Source organism: Narcine bancroftii, chromosome 14 (genome assembly GCF_036971445.1).
Source record: "Narcine bancroftii isolate sNarBan1 chromosome 14, sNarBan1.hap1, whole genome shotgun sequence".
Taxonomy (NCBI): Eukaryota; Metazoa; Chordata; class Chondrichthyes; order Torpediniformes; family Narcinidae; genus Narcine; species Narcine bancroftii.
Window position 1 is genome coordinate 37,672,006 of NC_091482.1, and position 12,892 is coordinate 37,684,897.

The window sequence follows — 12,892 nt, forward strand, 5'->3', positions numbered from 1 at the left end:
ATCCTATACAACGGCACATATGGTAATGAAATAATTACATTTTAAATTGAGACATACAGCACAGTAAATGGCCTTTCCATCCCACGAGCTTGTTTCCTCCAAATGCACCAATTAACCTACAATCTCCATACATTTTTGAAGGGGACCGATAGAGCATCTGGAGGAAACCCATGCAGACAGGGGAGAGTGAACAAACTCCTCACATGCTTTGCCGGATCCGTCAGTTACAGCATCCCTGGTATTGCAGAATGCAATTTTCTGTCACGTTTATGTGCCATAATTCACTAATGGGTTTTAAATATCCACTACTCTATTCAAACTTTTCTCTTTGGTTTTGGGAGAGGGGGGAATATCAGTATCCATTATCAAATATGGTTTGGGAGCCCTGCTAGTGAAAATGCTGGCTGTGTCCTCTTCAAGTTTGTCAAAGACATTAAAATTGGTGGTATCATAGACAATGACAAGGTTATCCTAGATTATAACAGGATGTTGATCATCTGATTAGTGGTGAGGAATGACATCTTCCAATGATTGTGAGGGGATGCATTTTCGCCAGTCAAGCCAGGGCAGGACTTGCACAGGGAGTGAATGGCAGGACTATGGAGAATGTTATTAACAGAGACAGCGAGAAGCACAGATACATAGTTCCCTGAAAGTGACAACACAGGAAGATGGTTACGAGGCATTTGGCACACTTGATGAAAATGAATTTGCAAGTCATTCTGATTTAAAGGGTGCTTTATATCATTAAGAAATGTTGGCTCACTGATGTACCTGAGCAGTGATTCACAATGCTACAAAATCTTATAAGAGCTGGAGTTTTCAAATATATCCCAGCTATAACAAAACTATACAGATGCAACATAACATCTTTGTGTTTCAACATATTAATTTCCTACAACTGCTCTTGAAAGCTGTGTTCCACAAGGTGATGAAGTATATTGTGGTAATCCAGGGATATTTAGTAACCCAAGGTCATTGGGATGGAATTCACTGTTTGTGTGCATCTTCCATAAACTATTCAGTGGACATCGTCACCACCAATTAAATGTTCGTGCAATGACCACAGGTTGGCAACACTTTAGGGAGCAAAGGGGTCAATGGGACATCTAAAACCTGGGGTGAGAGTGAAGGAGCATTATCTAGTTAGAAGAAGCACTCTGTGTGTATATATCAGGAGTAGTAGATATGGTAATCCCCATCCCAAAGGAGAGATTCCCTAGTTTGAAAGCACCAGGAAAGGGCAGGGATGGAATGGTATCTGATGGGGTCATGAAGCATCAACTCAAAAAAAATCTGGTGCCGGGTGAGAATTGGCACAGTGACATAGCAGTTAACACAACACTATTACAGTACCAGCAACCCAGGTTCAAATCTAGCACTGTCTGTAGAAGTTTGTATGTTCTCCCCAGGTGCTCCAGTTTCCTTCCATATTCCAAAGACATACAGTATTGGTAGGTTAATTGGGTGTATTTGGGCTAGAAGGGCATGCCTCCATGCAGTATCACTAAATTACATTTTAAAAATTAAATCAAAACACACATGCACCCAGGCCCAACCCAGACTTACCTCTTCTGCACAATAAGGTTGATGTTTCTCAAGGCTACGTACTGTACCTCAGGTTCACCAGACAACAAGGTGACAAGGGGAGGTGCCAACTTCTTCAAAATGGTGTTGTAATATTCAGAATCCTTAGGAAGTAGTTCAATGAATTTCATCAGCACTTTCACAGCCGAGAGGACAACTGCAGAGTTCGCATGGGAAAGTCGTGGTGTCACCCGCTCACAGATACTAGCAAAGAAAATAGGAAACCTTTTTTAAACCTGGAACTTTTCCCCATATATTTCACAGACTAAAGATGATCTATGGTGTGTAATTTAGACTTGGATGAGAGTTCATTTGGAGCCAAGACTAAAAGCAAAATAATTTTAGCTGAAGTACAGACTTCACTTGACCAGCCACATATTCTTCTGGGGTTTGGATCACCCTGAATGAGCTCAGAATCTGATACGAATCACCACTCCAGCCTCCTCACCAAATGTCTGGTAAAATGAACAGTCTCTGACTTGCAGTTAGCTTTTCTGATACATTAACATATAAAACTAGAAACAAAGGGACATTTACAGCTACTGTTTGTCAGTAACACCAAATATTTGTTTGTACATGGGCAAATCCTCCTACAGAATTTCCTTCTCTTATAATACAAATGAAACAATCAAGTCAGAGGGGGGAATATTAATTTCATTTGGACAGAATCCATATTATACAGTTTTTGAGCCCAAGAATGGTTACAAAGGTCTAATTTGTGCTTCAAGTCTAACTAAAAACTATGAAGAACAAACCTACCCTTGAAATGTCTCCTAAATAAGAAATAGAAGCACCTCCACATATCTGTCTTTACCTCAGAGCCCTTACTTCCCCTTTTTTTTTTTCTTTGGCTTGGCTTCGCGGACGAAGATTTATGGAGGGGGTAAAAAAGTCCACGTCAGCTGCAGGCTCGTTTGTGGCTGACCAGTCCGATGCGGGACAGGCAGACACGATTGCAGCGGTTGCAAGGGAAAATTGGTTGGTTGGGGTTGGGTGTTGGGTTTTTCCTCCTTTGCCTTTTGTCAGTGAGGTGGGCTCTGCGGTCTTCTTCAAAGGAGGCTGCTGCCCGCCAAACTGTGAGGCGCCAAGATGCACGGTTTGAGGCGTTATCAGCCCACTGGCGGTGGTCAATGTGGCAGGCACCAAGAGATTTCTTTAGGCAGTCCTTGTACCTTTTCTTTGGTGCACCTCTGTCACGGTGGCCAGTGGAGAGCTCGCCATATAATACGATCTTGGGAAGGCGATGGTCCTCCATTCTGGAGACGTGACCCATCCAGCGCAGCTGGATCTTCAGCAGCGTGGACTCGATGCTGTCGACCTCTGCCATCTCGAGTACCTCGACGTTAGGGGTGTGAGCGCTCCAATGGATGTTGAGGATGGAGCGGAGACAACGCTGGTGGAAGCGTTCTAGGAGCCGTAGGTGGTGCCGGTAGAGGACCCATGATTCGGAGCCGAACAGGAGTGTGGGTATGACAACGGCTCTGTATACGCTTATCTTTGTGAGGTTTTTCAGTTGGTTGTTTTTCCAGACTCTTTTGTGTAGTCTTCCAAAGGCGCTATTTGCCTTGGCGAGTCTGTTGTCTATCTCATTGTCGATCCTTGCATCTGATGAAATGGTGCAGCCGAGATAGGTAAACTGGTTGACCGTTTTGAGTTTTGTGTGCCCGATGGAGATGTGGGGGGGCTGGTAGTCATGGTGGGGAGCTGGCTGATGGAGGACCTCAGTTTTCTTCAGGCTGACTTCCAGGCCAAACATTTTGGCCCTACCATATAAGAATTTCCCTACTATGCGTTTCAGTTGTGCCCTTATTTTCAAATTTGGTTCCACTGAAGTCAGTCATGGAATTGGCCCACCATGTTCATGCCAATCGTTTTGCCCATGTCCACTGATCCGATTTGCACACGAGGATTGTACCATCCTGTGTTTGGCCTATTTAAGGCTGTTTAAATGCCTCATTTCAATATTTTTATTAGTTTCATCATATAAATGTTACATAGGTGCATGAGAATAAAATACAATAACAAATCTCAAATAACAATGATTAAAATGGATTTGATCAAATGGAAGGATCTTCCATAAACATTAATAGGATGAGTAAATTGTATTAAAATGAATATTTTCCCTGTATTCAGTATTTATTTCAGTCAATTCCATGTTTAGTTCCAAAAGTTTTTTTTTCCAAGATTTGAATAGGGTGGTGAGGAAATTTTTAAGGAAGGGAAAACTAGCTCAAGTAGCTTTACAGAAGTTGGCGTGGAAGTAGCATTAAGTGGACTTCAGTTGCCTCATTTTCAAAATTATTACGAGGCTGCACAGTTAAAGTTTGTTAGCAGAATAACCATATAACCATAGTCAATGATGGATATTAATCAGCCTCCTCATTGGGCTAAGGTGGAATTAGCTTGTATTTTTGAATCTCATGTTCATCAATTTATACATAAATGGAATTTGCGTTTATTGCAGGGATATGATATGCTGCTATTAAAGCATTTACTAAAAATATGGGTTAAAAGAAATGTGGTTAATGGTACGAAAGGTAAATTATTAATTCAAACTCAGTTATATCAAAATCAGCTAATCTCTTTTTCAAATGTTTAATAGGTATTTAAAGATATGGCATTCTCAGGGTATAGAAGTGATTCAGGATTGTTTTGAAGAAGGACAGTTTCTTTCTTTTAATCGATTGAGGGAGAAATTTGGAATACCAGTAAATTCTTTATTTGTGTATTATCAATTTAGAGCTTTGATAAGGGATAATTATGCAAAGGGTATGAGTTTACCTGAGTTAACCAAGTTTGAATTTTTGATTTCCTCTATACCAAGGAGAGGCTTTATTTCTGATATGTATTGATTGTTACAAGAGACCATGGATAAACCGAATTTGGAGAAATCTAGAAGTAAATGGGAAAGTGATTTAACTTATGATATACCTCAAGAGGACTGGAAGGTTATGTGTCATGAACGGGTAACTAAATTGACTAATGTAATGTAATGATATGGTTAATTAACTAAATTGACTAATGTAATGTAATGGTTTGGTTCATTATAATTTTTTGCATCAGTTATATTTGACTCCTGAAAAACTGAAAAAGTATGGATTTAGTAATCTGGGTCTGTGTTTTAGATGTGGGCTAAACATTGGAACTTTATATGGAAAAAATAACATATAATTTACATGATAACTATTCTTTTTTTTTGTTAAAATCTGGTTGCCTTATTTGGAATATATGGGTTTAGAAATATCTTAAATACTGTATATGTTTTATGGTTTTTTTTGGCTCCCCTTGAGAGGGCTGGCTGTTGGGGAGCGGGGGGCACGGAGGGAGGGGTGATTGTTATTATTTGTATTTTAGAAATTTTCTATCTGTAATGGTTTTATGTTGTTTTGAAAAGCTTTAAATAAAGTTTATTGAAAAAGATGTAAAGAATAACTTTTATAAGACATGGGACATTAATGGATTATTATCATTACTGAGAAAATTAAGGTGGTTGGATGCTCTGGTGGTTTCCTGGTTGATGTCATTTGATTTCCATGCATCTTTTTTTGGATAACCTTGTTTAGAGGTAGGGGTTCAGATTTATAAGGGGGGGGGTTCTTTCTTGATATATATTTGATAATTGTTTTGTTTAATTGAGTATTGTTAATATCAATTATATTATAGAAGATGAAAATAATGGTAGTGAATTGTAAGTTTTTTAATAAGGGACATTTTCTAACTTCCTTGAAAAGTTATAAATTTTTCCCGTTTCTTTTCTTTTTTTCCCCCTTGATTGGGTTTTTTCCTATTACGTGTCAATAAGCTATTAAGAATCTGCTTTTGAGTTTTGAATATATTTGGAACATTGCATAATTGAGATGGTTATTCTTTAATACTTTAAATAAGATTAAATTATTTTAAAAAGAAAGGAATTATGGATGTGGGTTACAATTTACATAGGTTAGGATTATATGATAGTTTTATTTAATTTGTGTAACTGCTTATATCAATTTATTGAATTGTATCTTTTTTTAATGTTTGTAAAAGTTCTTTATTAAAATCAAATAAAAATATTTTAAAAGGAAAGTAATCGATATGAGAATATGTATGGTGGACATGAAATCTCAATACATCAATACCCCCAGATTGTAACATAAAATAATTTATAAGTATAGCTGACATTTAAATTAGCGATCTTATGAGACAAGCAATCACATATCGGATCAAGCCAACAGTTTAAGTCGCCGCCTACTATCAAAGAAGACATATTCAAATCCAGTAGAGACGTTAAAAAAATTCAAATCATCAGTATTAGGAAAGTAAATGTCAACAAAGATGTAAAGTTTATTATATAATTTATCAGATAATATAAGAAAATGACCATTCGGATCTGCAGTAAACTCATGTTTAATAAACAGCACTGATTGGTTGATTGAGATTGAAACAACCTTAGATTTAGCCAAAAATGCTGAGTGGAATTACTGTCTTTTCCAAAAATTCAGAAATCGCGAGGTATAAAGTAGACGAAAATGTGTTTCTTTGAAGAAAATAATCTCAGGTTGAAACTTTATAATATGAGAGAAGACCTTACAGCATTTAACTAGATGGTATCTCTTCAATCTCTTCAACCTGAGGCACCTGCAAGCTCTTGTCCGTGAACTACTCTTTGCAGACGATGCCGCTTTAGTTGCCCATTCAGAGCCAGCTCTTCAGCGCATGATGTCCTGTTTTGCGGAAACTGCCAAAACTGCCTGGAAGTCAGTCTGAAGAAAACTGAGGTCCTCCATCAGCCAGCTCCCCACCATGACCACCAGCCCCCCCACATCTCCATCGGGCACACAGAACTCAAAACGGTCAACCAGTTTACCTACCTCGGCTGCATCATTTCATCTTATGCAAGGATCGACAAAGAGATAGACAACAGACTCGCCAAGGCAAATAGCGCCTTTGGAAGACTACACAAAAGAGTCTGGAAAAACAACCTCCTGAAGAAACACACAAAGATCAGTGTGTACAGAGCAGTTGTCATACCCACACTCCTGTTTGGCTCCGAATCATGGGTCCTCTACCAGGATCACCTACGGCTCCTGGAACGCTTCCATCAGCGTTGTCTCCGTTCCATCCTCAACATTCATTGGAATGACTTCATCACCAACATCGAAGTACTCGAGCTGGCAGAGTCCGCAAGCATTGAATCCATGCTGCTGAAGACCCAACTGCGCTGGGTAGGTCACGTCTCCAGAATGGAGGACCATCGCCTTCCCAAGATCGTGTTCTATGGCGAGCTCTCCACTGGCCACCGAGACAGAGGTGCACCAAAGAAGAGGTACAAGGACTGCTTAAAGAAATCTCTTGGTGCCTGCCGCATTGACCACCGCCAGTGGCCTGATATCGCCTCAAACCGTGCATCTTGGCGCCTCACAGTTCGGCGGGCAGCAACTTCCTTTGAAGAAGACCGCAGAGCCCACCTCACTGACAAAAGACAAAGGAGGAAAAACCCAACACCCAACCCCAACCAACCAATTTTCCCTTGCAATCGCTGCAACCGTGCCTGCCTGTTCTGCATCGGACTTGTCAGTCACCAACGAGCCTGCAGCAGACGTGGACATACCCCTCCATAAATCTTCGTCCGTGAAGCCAAGCCAAAGATAACCCCATAATATTCCACAACAAAACCTTAATACTTTTAGTCAACATAAAAATTAGAAGTTAATAATACATTTTTTAAATAATGGCATGCCCAATAAAAAAATAGCCAATAATCCTCTCAAAAAAAATCTTGCCTAACAAACGCCACCCCTCCCCCCACCCCGAGAATCCCCACCGCAAGTCGAACAGCTTACATTCAAAATAATGTCCTAAACCTGCTGCTGGCAGTTATCCCAGAAATAAACATAAAAGCTAAGAAACCTCACACAGCTGCAGACCTGTTGTGTCTACTGGAAAGAAAATATTCATATGCCCATGGATTCAACAATTAATTATTATTAACCAAAAACATTATTTACCATGTTAAAAGAAAAGTTTATTTTCATTTGTACATTTATACAATTGTACATTTGTATTTTATACAAAAAGAAAGACAATAACCTACAAAAATAAGAAAAACATCAGTGTAGATTTACCACAAAGTAAGCAGAAAAAGAAAACCCCAGCACTCATACCAAAGAGAAACAAAAGGAATAGAAAACAACGACAGTAAGTACACAATTTACTCATCCACTGAAACTGGCCTCTATAATCGTTCAGAAAGTTGGCCATAGCCTTAAGAAAAAATAACGACTTCTTGGTATTTAAATTCTCAATCTAGCTGGAAAGCTCAACAATCGTTTTAAAATGGCTTTATAAATGCTTCTTCAGTGTCACAACTATACCTGATTCCACTATCACTTCAAGTAGAGCAGGGCAGATTTCAACTGTGGAACAAAACAACCTGCCTCTCAGATTCCCTTAAAATTCTTTCCTCTCACCTTAAAAACCAAGCTTTCTCATCAAGAAAAAAAAGATTTTGACTATGAGAATGGCAGGCAAACACTCTTCTTGCAGAATGTGGGTGGTCAGGGAAGCCAGCAGTATCCCTGATAACTTCATCTGCAAGAAGTGCATCCAGTTGCAGCTCCTGACAAGCTTAGTTAAGGTGTTAAATGAACTCCAGATCATTCAGGGGACAAAGAGGTTGATAGACAGGAGTTACAGGGACTTTATCACACTTTGGAGGATAGATGGGTGAGAGTCAAGAGAGGGAAAGGTAACAAGAATCAGTGCAGGTCACCCCTATGGCCATTCCTCTCAGTGACAAGAATACCATTTTGGCTACTGTTGGGGGAAACGACCTACCAGGGACCAGCCACATAATCAGATCTCTGGCATGGAGTCTGCTCCTGTGGGTAAGAAGGAAATGGAGGAGAAGCAAGCTGTAGTGAATGGAGATTCAATAGTTTGGGGGACAGATAAGAGGTTGTATGGAAGAGATTGAATATCCTAGATGGTATTCTACCTCCATGATGATAGGATCCAAAATATTTCAGGTCAAGTTCACAGCATTGTCAAGAGGGAGGGTGCGCAACCAGACATCATGGTCCACATAGGGACCAATGACGTGGGTAGGAAAAGTGAGGAGGTCCTACAGGAGAGTTTGGTGCTAGTTTGAAAGACAGAACCTCCAGGGTTGTGATCTCAGGACTGCTACCTAGTGTGGCTTACTAGTGAGGTTAGAAATAAGAGGATAATGCAGCTTAACAAGTGGCTAAAGACATGGTGTGTGTAGGAGGGAGGACTTCATTTTAAAATCATTGGGCTCTCTTCTAGAGAAGGTGGGACCTGTTCCAACAGCTTCCATCCGAACTGGAAGGGGACTAATATCTTTGCAGGAAGGTTTGCTAGTGCTGCTCTGGTGGGTTTGAACTGGATGTGCAGGAGGGTGGAAACTAAGAGTGCCAGAGCAGAGAGAGGAGAGGAGGAAGGAAAAGATGATGTGAAAATTGCATGCACCATGAGGAGTCAACAGGTTGTATGTGGTGGAAATGTTCTCAGGTGCATCCATTTCAATGCTTGGATTGGCATGTGGAATTATGATATGACAAGGTAAACATTAGTGAAACTTGGTTGCAGGAGGGGCAGGACTGGCAGCTCAATGTTCCGGGCTTCCATTGCTTGAGATGCATTAAAATGGGAGGGGGAGGGGATGAAAGGGGGAGGAGTGGCATTGCTCATTAGCGAAAATATCAAGCTTTGCCCAGGCAGAACAGCCCAGAGGATTCATCGACTGAGATTATATGGGTGGAGCTGAGGAACAGAAAAGGTATGACCACACTCATGGGGTTGTATCATCCAATAGTCAATAAGAATTGGAGGAGCAAATCTGTGGAGACAGCAGACAACTGCAGGAATCACAAGGCTGTGATAGTTGGAAATTTTAAACTTGCCACATTTTGACCAGAACTCCCATGCTGTAAAAGGGCTGGATGGCTTGGAGTTTTTCAAATGTGTTCTTTAAAGTTTTCTAAATCATCATATAGAGGTATCAACTAGAGAGAATGTAATATTGGATCTCCTATTGGGGAACAAAACAGGACAGGTGAGAGAAGTATGTGTAGAGGGACATTTTGTGACAAGTGATCATAATGCCATTAGTTTCAAGTTAATTATGGAAGAGGATGGGTCTGGGCCTCGAGTTGAGATTCTAAATTGGAGAAACATTCATTTTGAAGAAAAAAGAATGAATCTAGAATTGTTTTCTGGCTTGGATATGTGAGGTAAGTGGAGGACTTAAAAAGATGATACAGAGTATGAATGTTCCTGTCAGGATTAAAGGCAAGGTTAGAAGGCATATGGAACCTTAGTTTTTGAGAGATATTGGGGATCTGGTGTATAGCAGGTAATGGCAACATGGAGCAAATAAAGTACTTGAGGAGTAAAAAAAATGCAAGAAAAATCTCAAGAAAGCGTGAGGAAGACAAAAAAAGACAAGAGGTTGCTTTGGCAGACAATGTGAAGGAAAATCCTCAGGGTTTCTACAGGTATATTAAGAGTAAAAGGATAGTAAGGAACAAAATTGTTCCTGTTGAAGATCAGAATGGTTGGCTTTATATGGAGCCAAAAGAGATGGGGAGATCTTAAATGGTTTTTGTTTTCATCAGTATTCATTCAGAGTTGTGGGAAGTCAAGAACACAAGTGAGGTCATAGAACCTATACATATAAAAGAGGAGGAAGTGCTTCCTGTCTTAAAGCAAATAAAGGTTGATAAATCTCCAGGATCTGACAAGATATTGCCTCAGACCTTGAGGCTAGTGTAGAAGTTGCAGGGGATCTGACAGAAATATTTAAAATGTTCTTAGCCATGGGCGTGAAGCCAGAGGATTGGAGGGTAGCTCATGTTGTTCCATTGTTTAAAAAAGGCTCCGAAAGTAACCCTGGAATTTAAACGCCAGCGAGCCAGATGTCAGTGGTAGGTAAATTTTGGAAGGTGTTCCAAGAGATCGGATATGCAATTATTTGGATATCCAGAAAATTATTAGAGATAGCCAACATGGCTCTCTACGTGGTAGATTGTGTTGAACCAATCTTATAGTTTTTCAAGGAGGTTACCAGGGAATTTGATGAAGGAAATGCCGTAGATGTTGTCTACGTGGACTTTAGAAAGGCCTTTGACAAGATCACACAAGACAAGTTAGTCAGGAAGGTTCAGACGCTCATTCATGGTGAAATAGTGAACTGGATTCAACAATGGCTAGACAGGAAAAGCCAGAGAGTAGAAGTGGACAATTGCTTCTCTGACTGGAGGCCTGTGTCCAGTGATGTAACTCAGGGATCAGTACTGGCACCATTGTTGTTTGTTGTCTATATCAATGATCTGGATGATAATGTGGGAAATTGGATATGCAAGTTTGGAGGCATTGTGGACAGAGAAGCAGGATTTCAAAGCTTGGAGAGGGATCAGGACCAACTGAAAAAATGGAACAGAAAGTGGCAGATGTAGTTTCATGCAGAAAAGTGTGAGGTGTTGCATTTTGAAGGACAAACCAAGAAAGGACATGCACGGTCAATGGTAGGGCACTGAGTAGCGCAGTAAAACAGAGGGAGCTGGGAATAGATAATTACCTGAAAGTAGCATCACAGGTGGCTAAGATTGCAAAGAGAGCTTTTGGCATATTGGCCTTCATAAATCAAAGTATTGAGTACAGGAGTTGGGATGTTATGTTAAAGTTGATCTCACCTTGGTGAGATCAAATTTGGAGTATTGTGTGCAGTTTTGGTCACCCAAGATATCAATAATATAGAAAGGGTGCAGAGAAGATTTACTAGGATGTTGCCCAGACTTCAGGAACTGAGTTACAGGGAAAGGTTAAACATCTTAGGAATTTATTCCCTGGAGCATAGAAGAATGAAGATAGAGGAACAGGGGGGGTTCCCCTGTTCCCTGAGGGTAGGTGAGATACAAACCAGAAGACATAGTTTAAGAGTGAAAGGTTTAGGGGGAACATGAGAGGGAACTTCACAGAGTGGTGGGTGTGTGGAACACGCTGCCAGATGAGGTGATCAATACGGGCTAATTTTTAACATTTAAGAAGAATTTGGACAGGTACGTGGATAGGAAAAGTATGGAGGGCTATGGACTGCATGCAGATCTGTGGGAAAAAAATATTTTGGAGGGCCAAAGGGACCTGTGCTGTTCTATACTTTGATGAAGGGCTCAGGTCCAAAACATAAGTTATCTTTTATCCTGCATACTACTGCATGACCTGCTGTGGTTCCTCCTGCAATGTAATGGATTGCACTCAACCTCAGCATTTGCAGATTTCCTGTTTAGCACAATTTTGACCATCTAGCTATCCTCTCCAGTCTTCTTCACTCCAAACCCTGCTCCCCCAGTATCTCCACAGAACTGGTGCCCTCCAATCCAACAACCTGCTGAATCTCTTCTCCAATACATAGTGTGGCAACCAGAAATGCACATCATATACAAGCTGGGGTCAAACGAGTGGTTTGTAAAGTTACAACATAACATCCCAACTTTTACATTCTAGCCTCAATCTATGAAAGCAAGCATGCCACATGCTTTCTTCACAACCCTAGTGCCCAGCATTACTACTTTCAAGGAACTATGGAATTAGACTCTTTATATCTCTCTGCTCATCAACATTCCATCATCAACATTTACTGAGATTGCCCTAACCTTAATTTGACTTTTCAAAATGCATCACATCTCACTAATCAGGGTTTAATTCTGTCTGCTAATGCTCCACCTGACTTTCTATCCAATCTTAACTTTATTCACATCAATTGCAAAGTAGAACATGACAAAACATCATTCTCCAGTCCTCAGTACAAACATGTAGGTACATCAATGCAAACAAACAACCCATACACATAACAAAACTGCACATATAAAATAAATGAAATGTTTAGTCAATATTAGAGTCCCTTTAATCGTTCAGTATTCTCACTGTGCATGGGAAGAAACTGCTCCTCAGTCAGGTGATGCTGGCTCTTATATGACTGAATCTCTTATCTGATGGGATTCCCGTGAAATAGTCGAGTTTAGAGGACCAATTTTTTCAGGTGAAATTTAGGGGGTTGACTTTTATATTGGATACTACTTTTGACCTCAGTAAGTACCTGTGTTGTTCAAGGCATCCAGAACTCGGATGGCCTGAACCGCGTGTTAAGTCTGCGTTTGGGGCATTGGGAGCTGCGATGGGTGAGTGGCAACGGACCTTCGATTGGGGAGTCAGGACCTCTGGTGGACAGGCAGTCAAGGCAAGAATTTACGGTCAGGATGTTGGGTGCTCACCTGAGTGAGCGGTCAGTGAGTGGGGGTTGGGA

The 12,892-nt window shown here is 40.5% G+C and overlaps 1 protein-coding gene across 5 annotated transcripts in view; it reads right to left on the reverse strand.

Annotated features, from left to right (window-relative positions):
• LOC138749600 (AP-2 complex subunit beta) overlaps window positions 1–12,892 on the reverse strand; it is a 325,506-nt gene that overhangs the window by 239,749 nt on the left and 72,865 nt on the right. For all 5 annotated transcript variants that reach the window (XM_069911214.1, XM_069911213.1, XM_069911216.1 and 2 more), the window contains one exon: window positions 1,570–1,791. In XM_069911214.1, coding sequence (XP_069767315.1) covers window positions 1,570–1,791 — 222 coding nt within the window. The remainder of the gene's footprint in view (window positions 1–1,569; window positions 1,792–12,892) is intronic.